At 34.4% G+C, this 26,876-nt stretch overlaps 1 protein-coding gene across 2 annotated transcripts in view; it reads right to left on the bottom strand.

Annotated features, from left to right (window-relative positions):
• PLCB1 (phospholipase C beta 1) overlaps positions 1-26,876 on the bottom strand; it is a 612,038-nt gene that overhangs the window by 202,416 nt on the left and 382,746 nt on the right. For both annotated transcript variants that reach the window (XM_016137712.2, XM_016137034.2), the window contains exon 4: positions 14,769-14,906. In XM_016137712.2, the coding sequence (XP_015993198.2) occupies positions 14,769-14,906 (138 nt within the window). The remainder of the gene's footprint in view (positions 1-14,768; positions 14,907-26,876) is intronic.

The following is a 26,876-nucleotide window of genomic DNA, read 5'->3' as shown; positions in this document are numbered from 1 at the left end:
AAGGACAGCTTCTTATTTAATCTGGAGAATTTGTTTTCTACTTTCAGAGACAAAGTTTTGATAATTGTCACTAAGCTTTGTTTGGCACTTGCTATTTAAACCTTGAAGCTTCTTAAGTGATATTTTATGCCTTATGATCAATCTCTTCTCATAATAGGGATAACAGAACTGAACTAGAGAAAATGGATATGAGATCAGCCTCTTTAGAGTTTCAACTGGAGTTTAAGTATGCATGTTTGTGTATTATATCTGCAAGATTATTTCTTCAGTTCCCTAACCCTAGGTTCCAGTGCAGTTAATGAGATGTTAGTCTCTTCACCATTAGAGATACTTTTCCTACCATGTCACAAAGTTAATGTACTTCTGTTTCTAAAGCTATTTAAGTTCCATCATTCTTGACACAGGATTTACATGTTTGCTTAATACTACTAATAATTGTTTCACAATTCTCAATTCTCTCCTAGGTATTGTTTGAGTGTTTACTATACACTGAGCTGAGTTCTTTGCATCTAATAACATAATTAATTCTCACAACAATTCTCTAGGAGGTAGGTACTGTTATTAGCCTCATTTTACAGATGAAGATTTATGTCCTCAAAGCTAATAAAAGTCAAAGTTAGGGATTAGAACACTGGTTTCTTGGGCTCTAAAATGTGTACTCTTAAATACTGTGCTCTTAGTCATTTTGTCCTAGACAATTTTAGGGTTGCTGATGCATATAATTCAACAAGATAAAAAGATAAATCCACTAAATTGTATTTTCAATAAAACACTTAATTTAACGCTTACTATGGTCTAGGCACTATTCTAAATATTTGTAAATAATTAACTCATTTAACCCTATAAGATATATTCTATTATTCCCACCTCCATTTTGCAAATGAGAAAGTTGAGGCACCTATTCAGTAACTGGCATAAGGTGACATGACTTGTTATAGACACACCTGAGATTTGAACCCAGGAAGTTTGCCTCTAGTATCCGAACATCTTGTCATTATGCTACAATGATGAAGTAAGCATGGCAGAGGAAAAATGACAGGGGAGATGATAAGATATACAGAGAGGTGGAGCCAGTCGCAAAATGCAGGTCTGAAGTTTTGAGCTTTAATAGAGGTAGGTCACGAATTCAATTTAAACTTGCTTTAATGTTTTTAAAGAGAGAGATTCAATCATAACATGATTCACAGTTGCCCTGACTCCACATACCCATCATGCAGTAGTTCAACAACTATTTTTAGTTCTGAGAACAGAGAAAAGTTTCTCCATTTGCAATTCACACCTCTTAAGGTTTTGGCCTAACTTATGACTGTAAGAGGTATACAAACAAGCAGGGGATCTTCTGGAAGAAGTATCATTCTTGCAGATGTTTCTGTTTCTCATTGTTCTGGTTCAAATTATTTTAAATATTTTAATGTATTGACTTTACCTTTTTTTTTTAGTATTACACATAAAAACACAGAGAATAGTGTAACTAATACAGATACAAATTAAACAAATGTAGATATTTTGCCATGTTTGGCTTTAATACTTTTTAATATTGTACGTCAATTGTAACTGAAAATAATTTTAAGTTATTAAAAAAAGAACATAGTAAACATCCCCCAAAAGTTAAAAAAAAAGGATATAATTAAGATTAAAAATACCTACCTACAAATAAATGTAAATGAGATAAAGTTATGTACTAAAATACAAAGACCTTTTAGAGTTGAATTAAAAAACAACTATATGTTACAAAGCAAAATAACTTGAAAATGTCGAAAAGAAAAGAATGGACAAAGTTTTACCTATCAAAGAAAACCTAAAGGAAAAATAAGGGGGAAGAGCAAGAATGGGATAAAGAGGAGAATTTTGTAATTATAAGGATATAATGAGTAAATAACTCAATAGATAGATATTCATAGATTATTGATAGAGATAGATAGAACAAATAAAATCAACAAAAACAGGGAGAGAAAAATAGATTACTAACAGAGACAAATAAATGTAACTCTAAAAAAATAAAAATAAAAGAGTATACACACACACACACACACACACACACACATACACACACATACTTAACTTTGCAGTGAAATGTAACTTTGCTTCTCCTTGATCCCATTCTTCTCCCTTTCCCTAGAGGCAAGCTCTTTTTTGAAAGTTAGATATCAGTATCATCTATTTTCTAAGGAAAATGGTATAGGTTAGAGTTCAGCAAACTAAAGTCCAAGGGCTAAATCCACCTTGCTGCCTATTTTTGTAAATAAAACTTTATTGGAATACAGTCATACATGTTCATTTATATATTACCTATGGCTAGTTCCATGCTACAATGGCCGAGTTGAATAGTTACAACAGAAACTCCAAAACCACAAAATATTTACTACATGGCCCTTTACAGAAAAATTTGCTGTTCCCTCATATGGACCTCTTGTATATTTAAAATAGTACATGAATTATATCATGCTGTATGTATCCTTTGGCCAATGGCTATTTGCAACCAACATTATGTCTTTAAAATGTGCCCTTGCGACTGCATGTAGACGTAGTTAACTAATTTTAACTACTATACTATTTTACTATTTATTAATCCATATTTTTATTGATGGACATTTATTGTTTGCAAAAACATACTTCCTGTTGCCTTAGGTCACATCCAAGAGGTTCTCTAGGATGAATATCAAGATGAATTCTTAGAACCCTGCATCTTCCTCAGTAACAAATGCTGCTACTTGCTCATTGAAGTGGCAAGGACAGTCCACGTTCCTTAAGGCAGTGAACTTTTATTTCCCATGATCTCGAAAACACTTGCTATTATCAGACTTTCATTAAATTTTTGCAAAGCTGATGGATGTAATAGGGCCCTTGCAGAGGTCTTAACAGGCATCCCTGGTCTATCAGCATAGTTAAGTATCATTTTATGTATGTTGGGTTGTTCCACTTTTCCTTTTCTGAAAATATCCTGTTCACATTCTTAACCCATTTTATTTTTAGGGTATTTGTGCTCATTGTCTTTAAAAATGGAAGGTTTTTTGTTTGTTTGTTTAAGGTGTGAGCTCAAAAACAGGCCAGTGGTCATTATTAGCCTATTGGTAGAAACAAAGTGCCAAACAGTGGCTGTGTGTTGTAAATGGCACCCGTGACATCATGTCATGCCTGTGACATGACACTATGTATCTGGAGTTACAAAGAAAAGATAGTGAGTAACCTCTGCTCTCAAAACATGTATTCATTCAGAGAGTTCTAAAAGGAATACTGAATCTTTCTGTGTCTCTCTCCCTCTATATAGACATATGTAAATAATTATAATATAATAGATAATTATGTCAATAATTATGTCAATGGTTACCCAAATGAAGTTAAAAGAGTGACAAATGACAATAATCTAAAAGCAAGTTATTTCCAAAGTGCCTGGTTTGGAAGCCTCAATTTGTTGCATTTAATTAATTTTTAACAAGTTCCTAGAACAAAGGATAAATTACAAAGAGCTATTTTAATAAATAATAATTTATAACAATGTATTTTAATATTTGTGAGACATATGAAGGTCCTAACAATTTTAAATAGCTTTCTATTTATTTTTCATTTATTGGCAAACCCTTGTTGCCATCAGTGATAATGGTGTCACTCCCATTACCTCTGCTCAGTAGCAGTTTTGGATCTGAGTGAGAAGGAACCTTGTGTGGCTCATTCAGAGTTGCTTTGTCTGGCTGAGCACATTTCTCTCACCTACTGGAATGCATCAGAATTCATTTTGCCGAGCATTCATCTTAATGGAACAGCAAAGCATTTTTTTCATGGAGAAAAATGGTATATGAGCTCTTAAAGACTTTCATTAAAATCAGAAAAGAGTGAGAAGTCACTGCATTTATGATACTATTTATAGCTCTCGGAATTTTGGTAAAATTTCTGGTACACTTTCTCTGTATTAGGTGGCAGTGAAGGTCTTCTATTTCATAGTCAAAATGTTCTCATCTTTATTTCATAAACAAAGAGAAATGGTTGTAAAACATAATATAATTACCAAAACAAAACAAAAACCAGAAAGCATATTAGGACCCAATATTATTATTGGGACACTAGAAAATCACAAAACTCAAATAGTGTAATATCAAGGAAAGGTGCATAATTATTTTCAGACCCTGAGACTCAAATGTCTTCAGGCTAAAGTTGTCTAAACCACTCTGCTTAAGAAACAGGAGAATTTATTGAGGACACTGGGTTACTTCTTGTAACTGAAGGAAAAATTAAACAAACTGCAGTGTAAGGATTGCACGTATAGTACAAGGTCCTCAGAAACTTGGGGCCTGATTGCCAGAACTTTCTTCATTGCTTTTTCACTGCTCTCTCTTCCTAATGCCATACTTTTCCCACTACTAACACTTATTTCCCATGGCCAGTAACTGCACCAAAAGATGTAACATATGGCACCACCCACCACTGAAGACAGTCTGGCTGATTTCTCATTTCCAGTATGAAAAATCCTGGAAAAGATGTCTGATTGGCATATCTCTAGAATAATCAATTCAGATAAGAACTTAGTAGTGTCCATAAAAACCAGATCACTGAAACTGGGGAAGAAGTAGTGAGCAGAAGAATATATAAAAACCAAATATATCCATCCAAAGGAGTACTGTGGAAAAGCAGAAAAAGAATGGATGTATGTCATTCTATAACTTGTGTGGGATCTCATAGTTCTGTGTCCCAGTCTTTTTATAAAATAGGCAATAAATCCATACTTGTTGATTTGACTGTATGAATGAATGTGCAAATGAAAGAGAATTACATTCATGCTTTACAGTTTATGCCTTTTGAAATTATTTTTCATGCGTTCTCCATTTGCTGCTGTAAGTATTCAATCATCATTCTTGGCTATAGGACTTAGGATAATGGCTTTACATTTCCTATTGTAATTTAAATTATGCTGAACTTTGTTATGTAATCTCTTGGAATACTGTGTACAACATGAGGCTAAAAGGGGGCTCTCCAATTAATAAAGTACAGAAGCTCTAATATCAGGGCTTAGCTCAGTTATATCAGCTACACAGAAACGCTTTATGCTTTATTTTGCTTTGGACTGTATTCTGAAGAACTGTTATCTGACTGTCTTTCCCCAGATAAGTGAAGTACTGCTGTGCTAAATGTTACCAACAGTCTAAGGAAGTGTTCACACACCTGCATGTGCAGTATAGAAAATGTGGATTGTAGAATGTAGAAGAATCCACATTTTGAGCTAATTTTGAAAGGTGTCAGGTCTAGTATATCCCTAACCCTCTTCCAATACCTCTTGACATTCCCTTGCTCAATGGGAAAAGTTTAATGTGGTCAAACAAAGGTAAAATGAATATTAGGAGAATTCTTCAAAAGGAAAAAATAGCCAACCCCCCCCCCCCCCCAAAAAAAAAAGAGCAACAAAAATGCCACAAAGTGAAGGAAATGAGAAAGAGATTTGCTTTGGCTAAGTTTTCACGATGAGAGGTCATCAGCTATATCATTGTGAGTCTCGAGATGTATTTTGAGCATCAGCTGAGGAGATACCCTCCTTCCTCTCCAGCTAGTTTCCTGAGTCACTGCTCATCTGTACATCTGGGAAATGTTAATCAAATGCCCACAAACAAAATCTCTAAAGCTTTGTTTCTATGGTTTTCATGTCAACCCTTCGTACTCTTGAAATGGTTCTTTCCAAAAGCCTCATGTCACTTTTATGAAAACACTTGTTATTATGTCTTCTGAGCCTAGCAGTATCAATGCTAATTATTACTTTGGTTGAATTTGCCCAAGTGCTGTGTACTATAGACAACAAATGTATGTAAGCAGGGGCTGCAATTATAATTGATACCACTGTTTATTTTTTAAAAAGTAGTTCTCTTTGAGGAGATCGGATAAAAAAATTAAAGAAAAAACAGCTAATTTCTTCAGTAAGATGTGCATCAAGCGAAAAGAGAGGAGCAATCACAATTTTTTGGGAGTTAAATGGTTCTGCTTATCTGTTAAAGAAAATCTGCCTGACAAAATTAAAACTACTTTTATTGAAAATCAATTAGTAAATTACACACAGGTACTTCTTCATTAACTCATAACTTAACATATGGAATTCTGCTAAAACATAATTTTCTCATTTGGAAATAAATTGGTTTTAAATTATGTTAATTATGCCCTCCATCTTTATTTTAAAACTGTTTGCAAGCTACATTCTTCCCCTTTATACGAAGAGGTATTTGGTTTTTGGTAAGTGACTTTATCCTATTAGTCCCTCCTCTATTATGAGAACTATTCTTTGCCTTGGCTCCGATTGATTCAACTTTGGTCAATCCTCACAGCTTATGGAGGCTATGGAAGGGTAAATCTTAAACACAATATGTGCTGGTCTTCTAATTTAAAATTAAAATACCGGAATCACTTTTATTTAATGTTTCTTACTGACCCTTCTATTATTGATAGCTTTGCTTGTTTATTTAAAAATATGCTAAATTTCAGAACCCCACTCAGCCACTCTCTAGCTGTGGGACCCACTGCTAAATGCTAGCTAATATCCATTTTATTCTTCTTTCCTAACAGAAGTCTGATGTTATTCAGGCCAGCAATATATCCAACTAAAAAATCTACATTTTCCAACTTCCCCAGCAGCTGGGGTGGCAATGTGACACATGGTAAATTACATGTTAGAAGTCTGCTGGAAGGCTCTAGGAAAATGTGGTTTCCTGATGTGAGGGCTCCTTTCTTTTTGCTGTTTGGAACACAAATGGAAGGGCTGGAGCTGCAGAAGCATCTTAATCTACGAGAAAAAGTCCATGAGAACCATGGGGTCTCAACCTTGTTATCCTTGAACCACAGAATCTATGCCATAAATAACCACCTACTTCCCAGATTCCTGCTGCATGAAAAAAAAAATGCAAACAAACAAAAAATTAAAAAAAAACAAATTAAAAAAAAATTTTAAGATTTTTAAATTTGTTTAAGCTATTATTCGATTTGATTTTCTGTTACTCTAGGCCAAATATAACCCCTCCCTGATAGAATCTCCTGGAGTTTTTCTTAACCTGTCCAAAATTAGTTTGCTTATAAATTAAAGCTAATAAGAGGACTTATTTCATAAAGTTGTTTTGAGAATTAAGTGAGATAATTCATGTTAAATTCTTCAACCAGTGACAGCCACTACAGATTCTTGGTAAATGGTAGCAATCAAAAAAAAATTATTAATCAAAAAACACATATATAATTTTAAAACAATGATGGCTCATGTCACTCTCATCCTAGTTTTGCTTCTTGACGACTATTTTCAACGTTTCTATTTTTCAATTCCTGTGAGTACTTTCATGTTTCTAAATAATGTATTTGTACTGCTTTTTCTTGACTGGTTTTAGAATTTAACTATTGCTATTCAGCTCTGATAGATGAGTCTTTAAACCTGTCATCCCGTTTTCTACTGCCCTTTCTCCTGCCTTCTAATAGAATTGTGTCTCTAGTATTCTTTTTCCCCCAGTCACCTCTACAACCTCAAACACTTACTTAAACCATTTCTTGATCCACTAATTAAAGATAATATATCACTTGGCTTCTCTCTTTGTGAAAGAACATTAATCTGCCCAAACCTTTTACCTCTAATTCTTGTTAGCTTAAATTTACTCTTTAAATTGTCAAAGTTGAAATGTTTTTTTATCTTGTCCAGTATTCATAATCGACTTCCATTATTTGCATATAAATTGATTCAAATGTTCAAAACCAATAAAATAAAATTTTACATGATTACTAAAATCTAAATACAATATTCTGCAGGGCCATATATTAGACTATAGTTATCTTACTTGCTATACTTCCAACACTATGAACCCCATGGCTTTCAAAAGGGGACATTCCTAATGCCAAGATAATACGGATCTTTTCTGGCTGCTCCTCCAGTTGTTGAAAATCTCGCATGCTTTAGCATGGCTTATGTTAGTACAATACATTTCTTATGCATTGATCCCTACCTCAATATTGTGGGGGGAGAAATGTAAGCCTTGTTTTTCCCCATTAATCTAATATCTTCCAGTTTCCTACTTGAATTGCCTGATTCCACTCTTATTCTTGCTGTTTCAACTTCGAGACCTTTCTTTAGCTTTCACTTATTTTCTTGTATTGTGTTTTTCATATTTTCCTCTCCTGTTTTCTCTTTTTCATTGGCTACTGCAATGTCTAGATTTACTGTGCTCGTATCTTTTCTGTTTTATTGTCATCTTTGTGTCCTTTCTACTTTTTGGTTATTTGTTTGCTATCTTTATTGCTGTTGCAGTTGTTTGGCTCCGCATTCTGGGAGATTTCCTTCATCTACTCTTACAGCAGTACGTAGAATTTTGATTTACATTTTCGTTACCTATCTTTCATAGCATCTTGTTCTTATAGAATATACTGAAAAACTCTCTTCGATGATTCATTTTTTAACAATTATTTGTTTCTCGAATTAGCATTGTGTCTTCTATTATCACTTCTCTTTTTGTTCTTCTTGGCCTCTTTCTAATTCAATGTTGTAGTCTTTCTCAATAACCTGTGGATATTTGGGTTTTGGTTCATATTTCAGACTAGGGTGGTAGAAAGGCTGAGAGGGAGCTCTGAGTATGTCAATGGGATTTATTGGCTTGCAGACTTCTCTTTAGAGTAAGCATGTGAGTGCCAGCCACTATGGCATGGTATCCATAAATGCTAGAACAAGAAGAGCTTTACTCTGGATCCATAACTCAAATGCTTTCCACAATAATTCCTTTCAAATAGTTTGCTCAATTCCATAGAACACTAATGCTCACTTGTTTGACCTGAGAAGTAATTGGTTATCAATTATTCTACATGCGGAGCAGAAGGAGGGAGTAAAGGGTCTGATGGTTTTGTCTTTATTCCTTTGATTCCTTGACATTGTCTTCATTCCCAGTACTTATTCCTTGATCTGCTGGGCTGGTAATACTCAAGTCTGGAGGCTCTCTCAATTACTTCCAAGCAAGCCAGTGACTTCCTTGGCTGTAGCTCTCTACGTATTTTAGGTTGCGGTTTTCTCCACTTCATCAGGCACTCACTCTTCTCTCTTCATTTTCTTCTTCTGCAAGCTTATTGAAACATGTCATCTATTGACCTCTCTCATTCTCTTCATCATTGGGTATTTATGTTCCTTTACCTTCATTTTCATAGTATCTCAAGAGAGACAAAAAGTCACGCCTATGCTCATTCTGCTACTTGGGAAAATATTTTTAATTTTATGTCCAAATCCAATTTCTATTTTTTCCTTACTAACTGGCTCTCCATATCAATAAATGCAATTTCAAAAAGCCCTAAGAGCATCCTTAGCAGCCTCTTTCTCTCATGCCATATATCTCATCCATAGCAAATATTTTGCCTTTACAGTAAAAATAGATCCAGAATCAACCATTTCTCGCCATCTCTACCCCAAGCTTTCTGGTCTCTGTGTTTCTGTTTCTAAACCCACTTCTATGGCTTTTCAACAGTGTAGCCAGGGCAATTCTATTAAAATATGTCACAACAAATCAATCTCTTGTTCAAAACAATGCAATAGCTACTTGTCGTTGGGAGTAAATCCAAACTCTTATAGTGGCCATCTATCACTATTTGGGTCACCCATCACCCCTCCCCCAACTTCTCTGACTCATCTCTCCCTTCCAGCCAAAACTGGACGTGATCTGGATGGCACAAGATTTCATCATGCTTCTCAGAATGATGTGTAATTTAAAACTTATAAGTTGTTTATTTCTGAAATTTTCCATTTCATAATTTTAGATCGTGGTCGACTGAGGTTTACTTGACTAACTAAAACCACAGAAAGCAAAACCGTGGATGAAGGGGGACTGCTGTATACTATTTAGCAAAGAGAATAAACAAATTACAACCACATGAAAAATATAGAAGAATATCATGTATATAATTTTGAGTCACAGATGTCAGACCTTAATGATTCCATTTACAGAAAATTTAAAAGCAGGTAAAACTAATCTATAAATTTGGAGGTCAAATAAGGGTGTGTTGGTAAGGTAAACATCTTGTGTGCTAGTGATGCTCTCTTTTTGATGTGTGCTATTTATATGGGTGTGTTCTCTTTTTAAAAATCAATAAGTTATATAGTTAGGATTTGTGCATTTTTCTATGTATATTACATTTTAATCAAAAAATATTAAAAATCTGGCTAAGCTTCTGCTAACTGCATGGCTAAATAAGAAAAATGAATTTGTTTATTTTGTTTTTCCCAATTTATAAATGCTTAAGAGAATTAAATATGTGTAGAATTCAGGACTAAAACCAATGGCATCTGTCAATCCTTGTGCACAGAAGTGAATGCAAAATTTCCTCTGCATTCGGCATCTCAGTCTAACCCACTAGATCCCTAATGTCTCATTTGCTGCATCTTAACATACTGGAGCAACATCTGGGCTGAAATTCACCAAACTGGGCAGTGATTAACAATGTTTCTACTCAGGGAGCTGGTCAGAGTGTCAAACTATGTGGGACTGAATATCAGAGCCTGAATGTCAAATCCTGTTTCTCAGAGTGAGAGGTCATCTCAGTAATATATTGCATTAAATAAGGATTAGGGATAGGGGCTGAGAGGTGGATGGGTGAGGGGATCCAGGGACCCAGCCATGGACCAGAATCCAGGGGGAATACATGCCGAAAATTATTTTAATTTTCTAAAACTAAACAGGGAAAGCTTTGGCTTTGCTGCCTTTGATACTGGTATTTCTCTTTGCTAATCATGAAACATTTCATTCCTTGCTGAGATTCTCTAGATGAAATGGTCTCCTATCAGTTACACAGGATCCCTTAGACTTGAAGGTAAACACTAGCATATGGCAATCCTGTGAACTCCTGTCTTTGCTTCAGAGAAATCTGTTTTCCAACCTACACAGTGCTGTTTAGACTGCATGACTGCAGGAAGCAGTACACACAACTAGACGTCTCTATCTAGTCCCCAGCCTCAAAGAAAAACAGGATATTGGAAACTGGGAGAAGAAAATTATTTTTATCTTCAGATTCCTTGATCAACAACAACAAAAAAACTGTACTGATCTGTTAAATCAAGTTAACTTGCACTACTTTGGGGGGTTGATGTAAAGGGTCTGTCTTTTGTAGTCCATCTTAACCATACTAGTCAGCTCTTTAAAGTAATTCACCAACTAGTGCTGAAAAAGGCTTGAAAATTCAAATGGTCTTTACTCTCAGTTGCTTACTGATTTATGTCTCCTTTGTCACTGATAAAACAGAGGTAACTTTCTCCATTGTATATACCTCTTACCAGCATCTCTCCTAATGCACTCACTTTTTCTCCCCTTATTGATGAAAAACCTTTGCTCCTGTCTGAGCCCAGCCCCTCTATTTGTAAACTAGGACAGAGTCAACAAATTTTTGTTTTATTAAGGACCAGATAGTTAACATTTTAGGCTTTGTGGGACATTTGGTCTATGTAATAACTTCTCACCTCTAGCGAAAGCAGCCATAGATGATATGTAATGGAATGGGTGTCGCTGTGTTCCAATAAAACTTTATTTATAAAAGAAGGTAGTCAGTTGGACTTGGCCTCCAGGATGTAGTTTACTGAGCCTTGCACTAGATCCTACTGCTCTCGCCTATTAAAGCTCTAGCAATTCTTCTGCTCTCCTACATCAGCACGTTGTTTCCCGTCTACAAGTTCATTCCCACCAGCACATTTGTATATTGTTATTTCTCTCATTTTAAAAACCATCTCTTGATCTCACTTCCCCCTTTCAACAGTCTTCTTATTTTTCAGCTGCCCTTTACTTGCCTTTTTAAATTCTTTTGAGAATTAAAAAAATCCTCAAAAGAGTTTACTTTTGTCTTTTTAATTTGTCTATACCAATATTCCCCAGAGCCTATTCCAATATTCCCCAAAGCCTATTCCAGTAGCTTTTTGACCCCACTGCTCCTCTGAGGTTGCTCTAATCAAGGTCACCAATTACCTTTACATTATTAAATCCAATGGTTAATTCTTGGTCTTCATCTTACTTAACCCATGAGCAAAATTAACTCCACTGATTACTCTCTTTTCTTCTCTCACTCAGAGGGCAGATGTGAAACAAACCACTTATTTTCCAGGTATGTTAAGGGGAGATTCCCCCCAAAAGTAGAGAAAGCTGATTCTTAGGGTACAGAGGGGTGGCAAATCATGTTGTATAACAAAAAGTATGATTGTTGTTTAATTAGAAGAGATACCATAGTTTTAGTCCGGTTACAGAGGGAAAAATGGAAAGACATAGTTTTTTTTCCCCAAGTCCATTTTTTTAAAGGAGTCACTTGCCCTAAAAATATATATAAAATATGCAATTTCAAGTGATTTATGTAAGATAGCATTCAAATCTGGAATAATATCTTTATGAAAGTTTAAGTCCTGGTTCTGATTAAAATTTTTAATTGCACTGAGATTTTTCAGAAATCTACAAAATTGTTGCAATTGAGCAATTTACTTCAGATTTTTGTTTTCTTAGAGCACTCAATAAAGAATTAATTTCCTTTTCCCACCCTCATTTTCCCTCTCCTCCTCCTTTAAATTTCCTCACAGATTTCCCTCACAGATCTCCATCTGACCTATGATATGTTTACTTCGGCATCTCTGTGTTTCTCTTATTTTTTATTTATTTATACTATTAAAAAAATTTTTTTCCTAACCCTAACCATAAGTGTTTCCTCTAGAATGCTGGCTTTCAGTATTCTAGAATGTTGTATCCTTAACTCTGGAATTGTGGCTAGCACAGAGAAGGCACACAACAAATGTGCTGAATGAATGAATGAGTCAGAATCTCTTTATAAACAATTTCTTCTGGACACACCTGACTTTCAAAAAAGCTTAGGTTTCTGTCAGGCATTCTACATAATGAGAGAAACTATTTTCTTTGCTCCAGACACTGTACAAAGTACCATGTATATTGGCCTTAAAGAATAAAGGTGTGATGTTATGAAACAATACAATTAGAAAGACGGAAAATACAGTTTCAGAATAAAATAGTGCTTGCAAATCTTAACCTTCTGGCTGAGCTATTTCAGTGGCAGGAAAGTATCCTATAGAATATCACCTTTACAGAAGGCAAAACATATTCCGTAGGTTAATTAATTATACTAGGAACATAAAGTAGCTACTAGAAAAATGACTATAGATACAGTCTTAATGAGAAATATTATATGGCTCAGAAATTAAACCTCTATAGAAAATTAGTGAGTAGGAACCCACAGAGAAGAGAAAATTGAATATGTTTTAAGCAGAACTGCATAAAGATTTAATGCAACATAAGATATGTAGATTAGTTTGTAATATAAATTCTATATTCACTCTTAGTAAGAGCTTCTCTGTCACTTACTGAATGTTTTAAATTGAGAGTTAGTGAATATCATGAATTGGTCATTTTTAAAATTAAATATGGTTGCATTTGGGGAAAGACATTTTTAAAATATTTGCAAATACTTAATATTTGTTTATATATGTCCATCCAACCAACCATCTTACCATATACTGAGAAAAGTATATACAACTCAACAGGTAACGAACAAGATGCCAGAATAAGAACTATTGTAAGGCAAGTGCAATGCTGTCACACAGACAATGTTTCATTGAACTGAAGTCTCTCCAAGTGTAAATTATAATATAGAACAAATAGGTAATTTGATTCTTAAAGAGAGAAAACAGATGAGGTTTGTAACACAGTCTTAGAGAGTAGTTTATAAATACCTCAAAGTATTAAAACTGGTGGGCATTTTATTCATTCCATTATAAGACTTGATGTTATGTAAATGTTGGAATCAACTTCTACCATAATCACCAAAGAATCAGAAGTCAGGTCAGTACATCTGGTGTAGCTCAGAAAACTGTCAGAGTTCTGAGGGTTAAAAATTTATAGATATTAATGTCCCAACAATGAACACTGTTTTGACATGACCCCATAGTTGTGATCCATGATATAAGAAGCTCTACGAGGGCATAATGTCTTCGCACACTTCAAAAAATTCTTGGATTCATATTCTTAAGTCTTGAAGGAAATTGTATGCAGGGTAAGGATCATCGCTAGTATCCTATTAATGTGATAAAGAAAACTCTTCTTTTAATATGTTCATTTCAGTGCTCTTTTAATGGCAATTAGATATTTTTAGAAAAAGCATCAAACTTGAGTGTAAGGTTCTCAGAAGTTCTCAACTTCTTGTTTGATATATCTTTGCTGTATTCTAGTTATTTCTGTATGCATCTGGAAAGGCTCACTACTTTAACAGATCAGATCAGCAACTCCTTAATGGAGAGACTATGTCTAACTCATCCTTCTAGTCCATAGCTGAATAAATATTTTTATAATTATAAATTTTTATTTAAAATTGTATTTTTTTCTTCTTCCTCATATTAATTGAGTAGCTACTATGTGCATGGTCTTGGACTAGGTGCTACGCAGGGTAAAGGTACTGAAGATGTCTGTCCTCAAAGAGAGGGCTAGAAAGGAAATAAGGTTGGCAGTGGCAAGTGATGAGAGAATGAATTGTGATATGATGTTTAGGTAAAATGAAATGTGGTTTTTACCTATATTTTCTTTTGCAAAGTTATATTAAATGCCTTATTCCTAATGAAAAAGTCTCCAAATTCTAAGTACATGTCATTACTTGAAAGTGTTTGAATTACCCTTCTACTTGGCAGCTGAATTATTTTTAGAGGGAATTTTAACACATGTTAAATACGACAAAAACTCAAAGTCTTTCACAGGCATCAGGACAGTATCATAAGGATTTAGACAGTGACAAGCTTCAGATATTTCTATCCACCATACCTTGGCCACTTCTTCTTGGAAAGCCACAAGATTCAAATAGGAAATGTTAACTAAGTCGGCCCCGTACACCACGGTTATCATGCGATGTTCCAGGCGTCCAATATTCCCCACATCCAAAAGTTCACGTAATTTGGGGTCCTAGAAAGAAATGTTGAAAAGAGATAGTTTATAACTAGAGATTCCAACATGGTAGCATAATTTCAAAAGAATTAGAGCTAGAACGCCTTCAAAGAAAAGTTGCCTTTTATTCTTCCTAGAAAATGGTATGAGTTGTTGAAGTTCCTCAGCCCCCAATATGATCCACAGAGAGCTGAAGTAATTTGTCCAAAGGTTCCAGAGAGAGAATTTCTGACTCGTGACTTCTGGCTCTCATGCCATTATGCTAAGTACAATAAGTCAGGCAAAGGAAGACAAATACTATATGATATCACTTATATGGGGAATCTTAAAAAGCCGAACTCATAGAAACAGAGTAGAATGGTGGTTACCAGAAGCTGTTGTGGGGGAAATGGGGAGATGTTGGTCAAAGAGTACAAATTCCCAGATAGAAGATGAATAAGTTCTGGGGATCTAATGTACAACAAGGTGATTATGTTTATTATAGTTAATAATACTGTATCATATAATTGAAAGATGCTAAGAGAGTAGATCTTAAATGTTGTCACCACAAAGAAAAAGTGGAAATTATGTGATGTAATGAAGGTGTTAGCTAATGCTATGGTAACAACTATTTTGCAATATGTAAGTGTATCAAATCAACACATTGTACACCTAAAATGACACAAAGCCATATGTCAATTATATCTCAATAAAGCTGGGGAAAAAAAAGACTTAGGGTTTTCAATCAAGATCTCTTTCTGTCATACTATCATTCTATACCATTTTTATGTGCACAGTTCTCCCTTAATTTCCTCCAATTGTCCATAAATCATGTATTGAAATGCAAAATCACATCCCTTTCCTCAATTCATGGACACATTAATGTGAAAAAGGTGGTTCTTAAAGGAGGTAGAATCAAAACATGACAATGCCAGCATGGACTTTCTCCAACATGTGGTACCTATGTTAAGAAATAGGCTGTTAGTGTGAGCAAAATGGTAGCACATGCCATGAATATTCTAATTTCAATTCTATCATCAGAACATACTGGGATTTGGAGAAAGAAAACTTTTGCTGTCTTTTCAGAGCAAGTTGCATTCTTTGGGACATCCTAAGTGAGGATTCCTTGGAGTTAGAGTCCTGCTGAAAAAAGGAAATTTCCAAACCTTCCGAATTCAAAGTTCGATCTGCAATAGGGCTCAATCAGCTAGGCTGAATTTATTTTCCTTTCATAGGCCAGGACTTGAAGAAAATGAGAGGTTCATGAAGACAATTAGCATCAGATCAATCACTTAGGAAATTTGCAGTCAGCGTCTGAACAATGGATTAACTTAACATTCTTATTTATTTAGCTAAATGCTAGGGCAACAAGGCTGGATTACTTAGGCTGGTTATGCTGATAAAAACCCTTCTGAGGTTTTTACATAGAGCATCCTTATAAAGAAAGAGTTGTCTTTAAAAAAAAAAAAGACAAGAAAGAAAACAAACAAAACCTTTCCAGTTTAGTTTTTTGATTTGGTGCCAGTAATTCTCTCTTAGTTAATAAAAAACTTTCTTCTCATTTTGGCTGCATGAAGAGGAATATTTTCAGGTAAGTTATGAAGAGAGAAAATCCCATTTCAAAGCTGTGTCCAATCTAACTGAAACTTCTAGTTGACTAACAAGTTGAAAACTTATCACATATCGGGCCTCTTAGGAAGATCAAATACTATCACAAAAACTTTCATTTGCATGACCTAGAAAAGGAGAGGAATACAGTAAAAAAAAAAAAAACTTATTAAATAAATAAATAATAATAGCAAAAAGGGATCATTTTGAGCATTCTAGCGTTAACGAAATATTAAAAGAGAATGTTGAAGAAGAATGGACTTTTTGTGAAGGCTAATTAAAGAATGATACCAGCTGCTCTGTGAAATAACTAATTGTATCACAGTGTTTGAACATTGCTGAGGCAAAGTTAGAAAAGAAAATATATTTGATTGGTATTTTAAAAACTTTTTGTATATTTGGAAGAAAAAAATTCTCAGAATTTTTCTGAAACATGTAATTATAAATCATAACTTTTAAATAATTGATTACAGAATCCATCAATATCTTTACTTCTATAACATTTAATGGGAATATTTGGGAATGAATGGCTTCTACACTTTAGACCCTTTCTTTCCTATTATTGAGAGCCATTTGACTCACTTTCTGGTTGTCTTCTCTCCCAAGCATTTTCTGATCAGTCTATATTACTTTGCTGCCTAATTGTCATGTCTATTCAAAACACTTTTGTCTACTTATCAAATAGTTGGTTGATTAAAGAGTGTCATCTCTCAGAAGTACAGGGGCTAGGTGTGGGGCTAAGGGAGTTCACTTGAATTATCCATAAGCTACAGGAACTCAAGGCAAATAGAGAGACTCAGAGGAGGTGGTCAGAATAGAAAATAATTCTGGAAAAGAGTTTCTGGGATTCTTACTGTCCCTAACAATATTGTAGGTACCATCATCAGGAATTTATGAGAAATATGACCAACTCTTTGTGGCATGTCTGTTAAAATTTTCCGATTAATGGTTTATATATATTTTAAAACTATTGAATTGTCTATAATTAAAATTTTTAATGAAGTAGTTAGAGGTGATGTTTGAAATTGGGAGAATAATGCTACCAAGATGATGATGATGATGATGATGATGATGATGATGAAGGATAAATCCGAGGGGTAGGCATTTGAGGATTCATTATAAAAGTCTCTCTACATCTGATATGGTTAATATTTACACAATAAATAATAATAAAAGATTATTGAGCATGAAGTAGAAGAACAGTTTGAGAAATATTTTTTCAATAGAAACCATAATATTTTAAAATTATGTAGTTCTGGAAGTAAACAGAGAAATCCTTTAAAGTATATCATTAGCAAGTTCCTTACTAATGTCCTTTTTTTAGTGACGGATCATACTAATTTTCTCTCCCACCATTAATCATTTTATTTTTCTTTAAAATTATACCTTTTCTTCATCTATTTACTATTTAACAAAACCACATTTGGTTATATTAGAATTCTCTACCTTTAGATATGACTTCACTTTTCTTTTTACCTGTACTTTTAACTTTTCTCATTTTGAACACAACATCCCAAGCTGACCTGGTGACTTCGAACCTTATTTCTCATTATTGAGCACATTGATATCTGAGGGGTCTACTGAAAAAGATATTTGTCCTTTGAAATGACAAAAGTTGTACTTTCAAATGACATTTTCAGCAGAGGAGCTCCTCAGAGACTAGGCAAAGGGGGAGTTATCTAGAAGGATAAACTGTAAAGGCACCAAGATTTTGGAGGACTTTGTGGGAGAAGGAAATTAATGGAAAGAGATGTCTAAAGAGATGGTTACTCTCAGGTTTGAAGATATAAGTGGCTGCACTTAAAAATCAAACGAATAAAAAAAAAATAGTAAGAACGACAAAAATCCACAGACAAGTGGTTTGCATGAAAACCACTTCCTCTAAAAGCCTATTCTACTGAGGGATTTTATATTTGAATATTTCTCATTGATTGAACCTCCTGATCCTTTTCAGAGAAGGATTTTCTTACTCAGGTTACTACCAGATTCAAACACATTTCTTGGTCCCTGCAATTGATATAAATTCCTGGAAACTTTTATAAAGAATATGAGCAATCTGCACAACTATGTAAAAATATTCAAATTCTCTGTTGGCAAACACTAAAGAATATAGCTCAGAAAAAATAAGAGGTGAGGTAAACTTGGAATTTCAATTTTCACTAAGTTGTCACTCAAGGCCTACTTCTCCAGAGAATATTCTAGTTGTCTCCACAGTTGGAATTAACTGGACTACTAAGAATACTGGCAGCTATAATTTAACTGCACTTTCAAAATTAAGTTCTAGATCATCTCTATTTCCACAAGAGTTGCAGAATAGAGATTTTCTGACTAAATAAGCTCGCTTTCTCTTGGTCACCAGGATTTGTGATTAAACTTCATGTCTGTTGCAAAGAAAGTCAAATTGATTAAGTTAATGATTCCCATTTCCAGGTAATAGGCCACTGAAGAAAGTAAAGTCTGCTCTACACTGGAGACACAAGGGCTCCATTACAGGCTGTTATTATAATTATTTCATCAAAATATTATGAATTAATGGAAAGAATAAATGCAAGCTAAGAGATGATTTTTAAAAGAATTAAATGCCAGTTTCAACCTTTATGACTTTTAAGAAAAACTATTTTATTTGTATGCCAGATATCCAAAAAAAAAAAAACAAACAAAAAAAAACCCTCTCAAGATCTCTAGATTTCATTTTTGGTGCAGAAAACATGCCTTACTTAATTTTCATCCCCATAAAATATATCTTTATTGGATTTTAGGCTTGTTGAGCAACTTGTCTTTCAGGTTAATTTTATTCCCAGCACCTAATGCAATATTTTCAATCTGATTTACAGTTATATGGATGTAACTTTAATTCATCATTCATATAAAAGATCAGGTACATCAAAGTCTTTCCAGAGTCAGTACGAATTTGGAAATGTAAGAGATGGATTACTTATTATACTTAAGTGACATTTATATGCTCGAGCTTTGCAGGGATGAAGATACCTCTTCTTTGAAGGCAGGGCAAACTTTTTAAATGCTTTTATTCAAATTTTGTTGTAAAGAAAAGATAAAAACTTATGTCCAGTATGACCAGACACTTGAATTTAATAATTGCCTCTCAAAAAATAAAAAATAGATTAACAAATTCCCTTGGAATCAATACCTATCCTAACACGTTTCAATTTAAAATGTTTCTCTCTTTTTTATTAATGTGATGAGGAATACCATTCTCTTCTTCAGGATGTACCAGTAGCTTGGGCAGATCACACAGTGAGAAAGATTTTTAAAGATAAAACACAATCTACTTTCATTGACTATGAAACTGAAATACGGTGCCATGAACATTCTCCTACATAGAGGGGAGGACTAGGAGGATGCTGTTTATGTTTTTTTTTTTTTTTTCTGTAAATGACAGATTGAGATGAGAGACTTGAATTTTCTTCAGCTACTTCTTTAGATGGAAGGAGTGAATGTGGGAGGACAGACAGATTATGGGCAAATAACAGGGAAAAGAAAGAGCTGGCAGAGTGCTGTCCTTCCTTTCTCGCAGTAGTATTATTGTAAAAAGATCTTTCATATTTGTTTCAGATAGAGTGGTGATGAATTTGTATAGTCAGTCTCCATTATATTCACAGGGAGCCCTAGTGTATAAGTAAAGAAATCTATTGGTGGAGAAGAGAAAAATGCAGTTGACCTGGCTATGCATTTCTAACCAAAATAAAGTGGTCGGAAAATACCAAGCATGAGTTGATTTAACTAAAGCTAATACACCATTCAAATCTAAAGGGGAAAAATGTTTGTTAGAAATGTAAAGACAACCATCCTGAAAAAGATTTCCCTTGACCACAGGCATATCTATGCAGCCAAAAATGTGGTTATCCTTGGAAATGGCTATAGACAAGAGATAAATAAAATTTAAGGAGTGTCTTTAAATAGCATTCTAGTGGTTAATTAAAAATTTAACTGCTTGAGGTTTTCCCGTTCTCCATGAACAAGCTCAGGGTGTGATTTAGTCTGTTTTCAAAAGCTAGACTGAAAGAAGGGATCCTGGAGGCATTCACGTGAGCTGACAGAAGAAGCAGAAAAAGAGGATTGAAATTAAGTGCTCAGATTTCTGGGAACAAGTAAGTTAGTCCCAGGACGTGGAGATATCCACAGGAAAGAAACTTGCAGAGCTACATAAATGCCGTAATGCTGTCTCTTTCGAGAAGCTGCATTATATGAGTATGGCTTCTAGGTGGCGTACACATGCCTGGCTTACATAATATTTGTCTTGATGCACTAGAAGCTGATCTGAGTCCAAGATCTGGGGGCAAGCAGGTTATTTTTCAGGTGATCACAGAAAGCACAAGGTGGAAGCGGGGAAGAGAGACAAGGAGGAAAGGAAGCCAATATACAGTGTGTTAACGAGTGGTTTACCACTTTGGACAACTGAGGCTCAAGCCAACCAGGGCCACTCAAGGATAGTGTAAGGAACACACCTCAGAATTTACCCCAAGGAGCCTGGAAGCTAAAATATTGATCTGTCAACTCCCATCTGTCATTGGTAGAGAGTCTTTCCTGGGACCCCAACTCCCTTGTATTCCCATGACCAGAACACGTTCCCAGGACTATATGGGAACGCTATGCAGGCAACCTTGGCGTGAGGGTGGGGGGCAGTGGACTATGAGTGCATCGAAAATGTCTGTTACAGAGTTGAAGTGACCATCAGAAATAAGAACATTTTCCTGATTATTGATTAACCATGTATTTTATGGGATCCACACTTAAAGAAATTTCACCAGGGTGGCAAAGAGATTTAGATTCCTAATGGTTCAATTCTCTATAAAAATTGTAAATATAACTATAATAAGTGCTTCTAATTAGTAACTCTGTGTCAAGCACCATCCTAGCTGTTTGTTATTTTTCTCCTCCATTTAATCTGCAAACTAACATAGAAATAGCTGTCCACCCCCTCCCCCCCCCCCCCCGGCAATTTGCAAATGAGAGCTCTGAGGTTTGAGGAGGTAATTTGCCCAATTTTATAAAATGGAAGAAAGGGACAATTGACTCCAAGTACATCTGATTGTAAAGTCTAAGCCCTCTCCATGTCATATTGTGTTACACAGCATATCCAATTTGATGGAATTTATATAAAAATAGTGCAAATATTTCAGCAGGCAGCATAAACTTAAATAAATCAGCACCAACTGAAGGCATCTCCTTATTTTAGGCACTTCATTAAAATATAAAGTAATCCAAACGTAAAATAAAAATAGATAAGAAATGTGGTCTAATGGCACCACTTGCCTTCCTAGGAAACAATGGTAGCTAAATGGTCAAGTTTAATCATTTGTGCAATCATCCTTAACTGAAAGTAAAAGTGCATGAAATACATAAGTGTTAAAAAAAAATGGTCAATGGAAAAACTAGTTAGCTTCCTCATTATCATCTAGTTGGTATCTGTCATACTCAAAAATTCTAAAGTATAGATAGCTTGTCACTCAGGCTGTAACTGTCTCTCCAGCCTTCTTTGACACATGCAGCCACCAAACTGCCAGCAAAATTTACATGTGCAGCCATTACCACTCCAGTGCATTAAAATCCACAGGACCCAGGGGTAGTGATGACTGCAAAGCAGGCAATTAGAAATCATTCCTGTTTAAAACCCCCAACAATGAGGGTGAAATGCATTCTACTCCCTTTCAACTTTCAGGCGGTCAGTGCTTCCAGGTAAATTTCAAAAATCCTGCACCTAAGTTTTAGAAGATTAATGAGGCCTGTTTCTTTAAAGAATGCAGATACATTTCCTAAGTTCTCCCTGTTCTGTGAGTCCTTTATTGGTGAGATTTCTACCCCATCACCCTCATTTTGTTGTGGTATCTGCCTCCTTGTATGGCAATTTGATACATTTAGATGGTACTGAAGGGGATTCTGGTACCTCAGAAAATAAGTTAAAATAAAGCATATCAAAAAAGAGGCCCAACAATTCTTTAATAATGACAAACACAAACATTGGTCCCTTTGCAGTTTCTGGAAAATCCATGTGTCTATGCTAAGGGCTTCTGACATTGAGTGGAGACAATAGAAATTGCATCCTTCTTTCTAAGTTTTGGCTCTGCCAGTTAAAAGCAATATGACCTGTCAATGCCTCAGTTTCTTCATCTGTTGGATAAGAATAATAGTCGTATCCTCTTAAAGAGATTATGGGAATAAATGAATAATTATATATTAAGTGCTCAAGGCAGCACATAACGAGTCATAAGTATTTGAAAAGTAAATCAATAGTTTGAAAATGAAAGACAATATGGGAGCATTTACTGAATAAATTAATCTCTTGTAAGTACCAGAACATTCTACTATATACATTTATATACTTACTTGCTTTGTAACTATATATATATAGTTACTTTTGTATTTATTTAGTTACTTGTCAAGCAAGACATATTTCTATATACATTTATGTATATATGGTTCCTGTATATTTGGCTATTTTCTAAACATATACATTTGAATTTTAGATTTTCTTTAATTCATTCTACCATGGGAGCAAAATTTAAGGAGTGCTAAAGGATAAATAATTTCTAGAGCTTTTGTTTCTTGCTCCTGAATTTAACTAGCTTTGAAAATCAAACAACTTGTTTTCTCTGAGCTTTAGTGTAGTTTCCACACAATGTGGATAATAATAATGTCTGCTTACCTTAAAGTATTAGTGTGGTGATCAAAATTAAATCTGCACACTGTACTGTCACATCTACAGAAATAATTCACATATTTTTGTGCTGACTGATATCATTATTTTAAATGACATGAAAAACTGCTATGAAAAAAATTGTTAGCTGTTTATGTTTTTCTTATTGAAATTATAAAGGGTTGTAGGAGTTTAAATGAGAGAAATTTTCCAGTCAATTTGCTCTATATAACTGAAGGTATTTGAAGAAAATGGATGATCTATTTATAAGTATATGAATATAGATTTAAATATGTGTTTACTAAAGACTAGAAATATTTCAAGATTAAATATTATTTGATTTTCAGATTTATCTTCTTGTTCTATTTACATCTCTTTCTTTTCTATTACTCTAGATAAATGAGTTAACTCTATTCTATAATGCATAAAGATCGATAATGTATTATTCCTTTAGAAACACATGAATATAAAGCTCTTTATAATTCAAAGTCTGAGGGTTACTTTTCAAAGAAATAACTAGTGAATCTAAGTAAGCTCTGCCTTAAATATGCTTTTTTTTAATGTGTGTGCTTCCCTGTGAAAATAAGAAAAATGTCTTCTAAAATGCTTTGCTATACATCGATCAAAATAATCCATCGATCAAAATAATCCAACATTATACTGAAGTTGTCATCTTTAAGACCTAAACTTTCAATAAGAAAACTTTATCTTGAGAGTTACATGAATGTGTCTCTTCAATAAGATTAGGTAAGTTAATAATATCTCCATGCCATAACACTATCACTGAAATTGTTAGTACAGTTCTAAACAGGAATGAAAAAGGAACTCAAAAGAATTTGAAGCTATCTTAATTTTACAAAAATTGTACAGAAAACAGTAAATAGTCCCAGGCAGGACATTATTAGCCATTTCTTCACATTTACTTGTCAACCTGCTCTAATTAATTTTTAGGCTATTGTTTTTATCTTTGTTCTCTAATATCATTTACCCTTTTTTCACTTTTCCCCTCTTTCTACTTTTCACAGTCATCTTTTCTCTCCCCTACCAAAGCTTTCCCTAGAACATTTTGTAAATCCTTTAGAACCTGGCAAATCAAACTTTTACATCATCCTAAGAAGACAATGTTCAATGCATGAAATGTTTTAGGATGAATCGTAATGTCTCCCACCCAGTTTGATATCAAGGGAACTCAAATCATCCTCTTATCAGGACTAGCTCAAATTACTTCTTGCATTCTCTAATTGATTCATTAAAATATTTATTTTATGATTAATTTAAAGCAAACAGTCTTAGGTACTCAAGAAATGAACAGTATATAAAGTGGGAGTAAGAGGATACACATGCTTTCATTTTTTTTCTTTAATGATTCCCACTCAATATCTCTTCATGAAATATAATTTAGAAGCTATTGGAAGAATGATTCTCAGTTTTATTTCAATCTAGTGATTTCCTAGCATTGTTGGGTAATTTCAACAATTAAGTACAAAAGAGTAGATTACATTAAATTATGAGTAGGTTGCTTCTCATGGTATGCTGGTATATATTCAAGGCTTTCAAGGAAATAAAATCAGCAAAGACCCAAAGCTCAAGCAAACACCCCCCAACACATACACACATAGTCCCGAATTATAGCATTTACTGATTTTAACTGTATAAATACTTCCACCACAGGCAATTTTCAGCTACTCAAGTGGCATCACTAAATTCGGGAGTGGAAAGAGATAAACAAGAGCATACTATTATGTAGTATTTCCCTATACAGATACAATGGTTTTCTCCTGTTAAAGAGTCTGCTTTTCTAGGGGCATTCTTCTATTGACTGATGCTCCAAAGCCTCCTTTGAGGAAGGGCATTCAGAGATTTCCTGGTATTTGAGGGCACCTGCCTCATGCTCTTTGTTTATCCGGTGAAGGAATGTTTATCAAGCACCTACTGTTTATCTGGTATTGTGCTAATTCATGGAGTTACACTGGTGAACAAAACAGATATTATATACCCAGTGGTGCTTATAATTTGGCGAGGAGAAAAGCATTAAATTAAGCAAAGAGTCTCTAAATAAATGTAACAGAGCTCAGGAAGGGAACCTAAAATAGTTAATGGAACAAAGGAGGGCTTCCCTGAAGAAGTATTAATGAACTGAAATTTGAAAAATGTGGACGAGTCTTAATAAAGCAAAGGAGGAATAGTACAAAACACTTCAGGCAAAAGACTAGCATATTCAAATGCTCTGTGGGAGGACAAAGAGGAGCAAGCATCAGGAAGTTAAAAGTTATTGAAGGAACTTGAGGAAAATGCATCTGTGCAATAGGTAGGCTAGGAACCATGGTCTGTCCTTGTTAAGGAGTTTTAAGCCCTCAAGCAAGGCAGAACCACTAAATGTATTCAAGCAGAGGAAGGACAGGATGTTTTTTGCTAGAATGTGGAAGACATTGGTAGGGAGGCATCGCAGCATTTGAGGTGGGAGAGGCTAGGAGCATGAAACAGGGGCATAGTGATGCAGCCAGATAGATTTAAGATACGTGGAGGAGCTAATATCAGCTTAACCTGATGTTGGATTGGGTGTTGGGGTTGAAGAGATGGAAGTGTCAGTATTAATCCGTTCTGAACAATGAGACAATGGTATAGCCAAAGGAAACAGGGACATCCAGAGAAGAAACAGGTTTGCGGGGAGTAGATAGTTTGATGATTAGTTTGGTTTTTAATATGCTAAGTTTGACATGCCTCTGAGATAATTTCTACTTTGCAATCATAAATCCAATAGCAAAGGTCTTACCTATTAAGGAATAGCTACAGAAAATGAAGGAAATGAAGTTTTATTCTGGAAAGAACTCTAAATACAGCAAAAGCAACCTGCAGAGCAAGATGTCAAGTACATTTGTTACACTTTCTCCTCTTCCATGAATTTCAGGTCATTGTTCTTTAATTCCTCCAATATTTTTTCCCTCTGATTTCCATGTTAAAGTCACTGTATATTTACCAAATGTAGCCAAAGAAAGTGAAATGAAGTACATACATTTAAAGAACACTTCTAAAGGGGCTTAATGGAAGGTGACACATTTTGGATAAATCTCCTCAGAAGACAGATGTTAGCAAAGATTTCTGTGTATTGTGACATTTAGTAGTGGAAGAAGGCACTTAAATTATAAAGGCGCTTTATCAAAAACTGATATCTAAGGCTATTATGTTTATAAGGGTGGTTTTGAACAGTGATTTAGAATGAAAAAAAAGCATTTTCGAAGTGTGATATATTAGATGTTTTTCTACATATAACAAAAGAACTATGAATCACTGTCTTCCTTATGAATTTGATTTCCCCCAATCTAAGTGATTTGCAAAATTCTTAAATATTTTAGTAGCATTTTGAGGGCAAATATAAACCAAAAAACATTTAACCACACAGGATGGAACAGTATACAGCTTTTAAAAGTGATGTTAATGAGGAGTTTTAAAGAGTAAGGTACAATGTTTATGATATACTATTAGCTGTAAAAGCAACACTAAACACTCGTACAAATGGTGTTACTTCCATGCAACTGTGTATACAAAAAGCAGACTGCAAGAAAATAAAATAATATTAGCAGTGCTTATTTCTATATGCTGGGATGATAGGTGATATTTTTTTCAGATGGAAAAAGATTCTGAATATGAAGATGTTGTATGCTCTTTTAAAACAATTCAAGTAACTGAGAAAAGTAAAATTAAATGAAATTAACCTGAAATTCCACTAGCCATAAGTAACCACTAAC

The sequence above is a fragment of the Rousettus aegyptiacus genome, unplaced genomic scaffold, assembly GCF_014176215.1.
Source record: "Rousettus aegyptiacus isolate mRouAeg1 unplaced genomic scaffold, mRouAeg1.p scaffold_m13_p_12, whole genome shotgun sequence".
NCBI lineage: Eukaryota > Metazoa > Chordata > Mammalia > Chiroptera > Pteropodidae > Rousettus > Rousettus aegyptiacus.
This window is presented reverse-complemented; position numbering and strand designations above follow the sequence as displayed.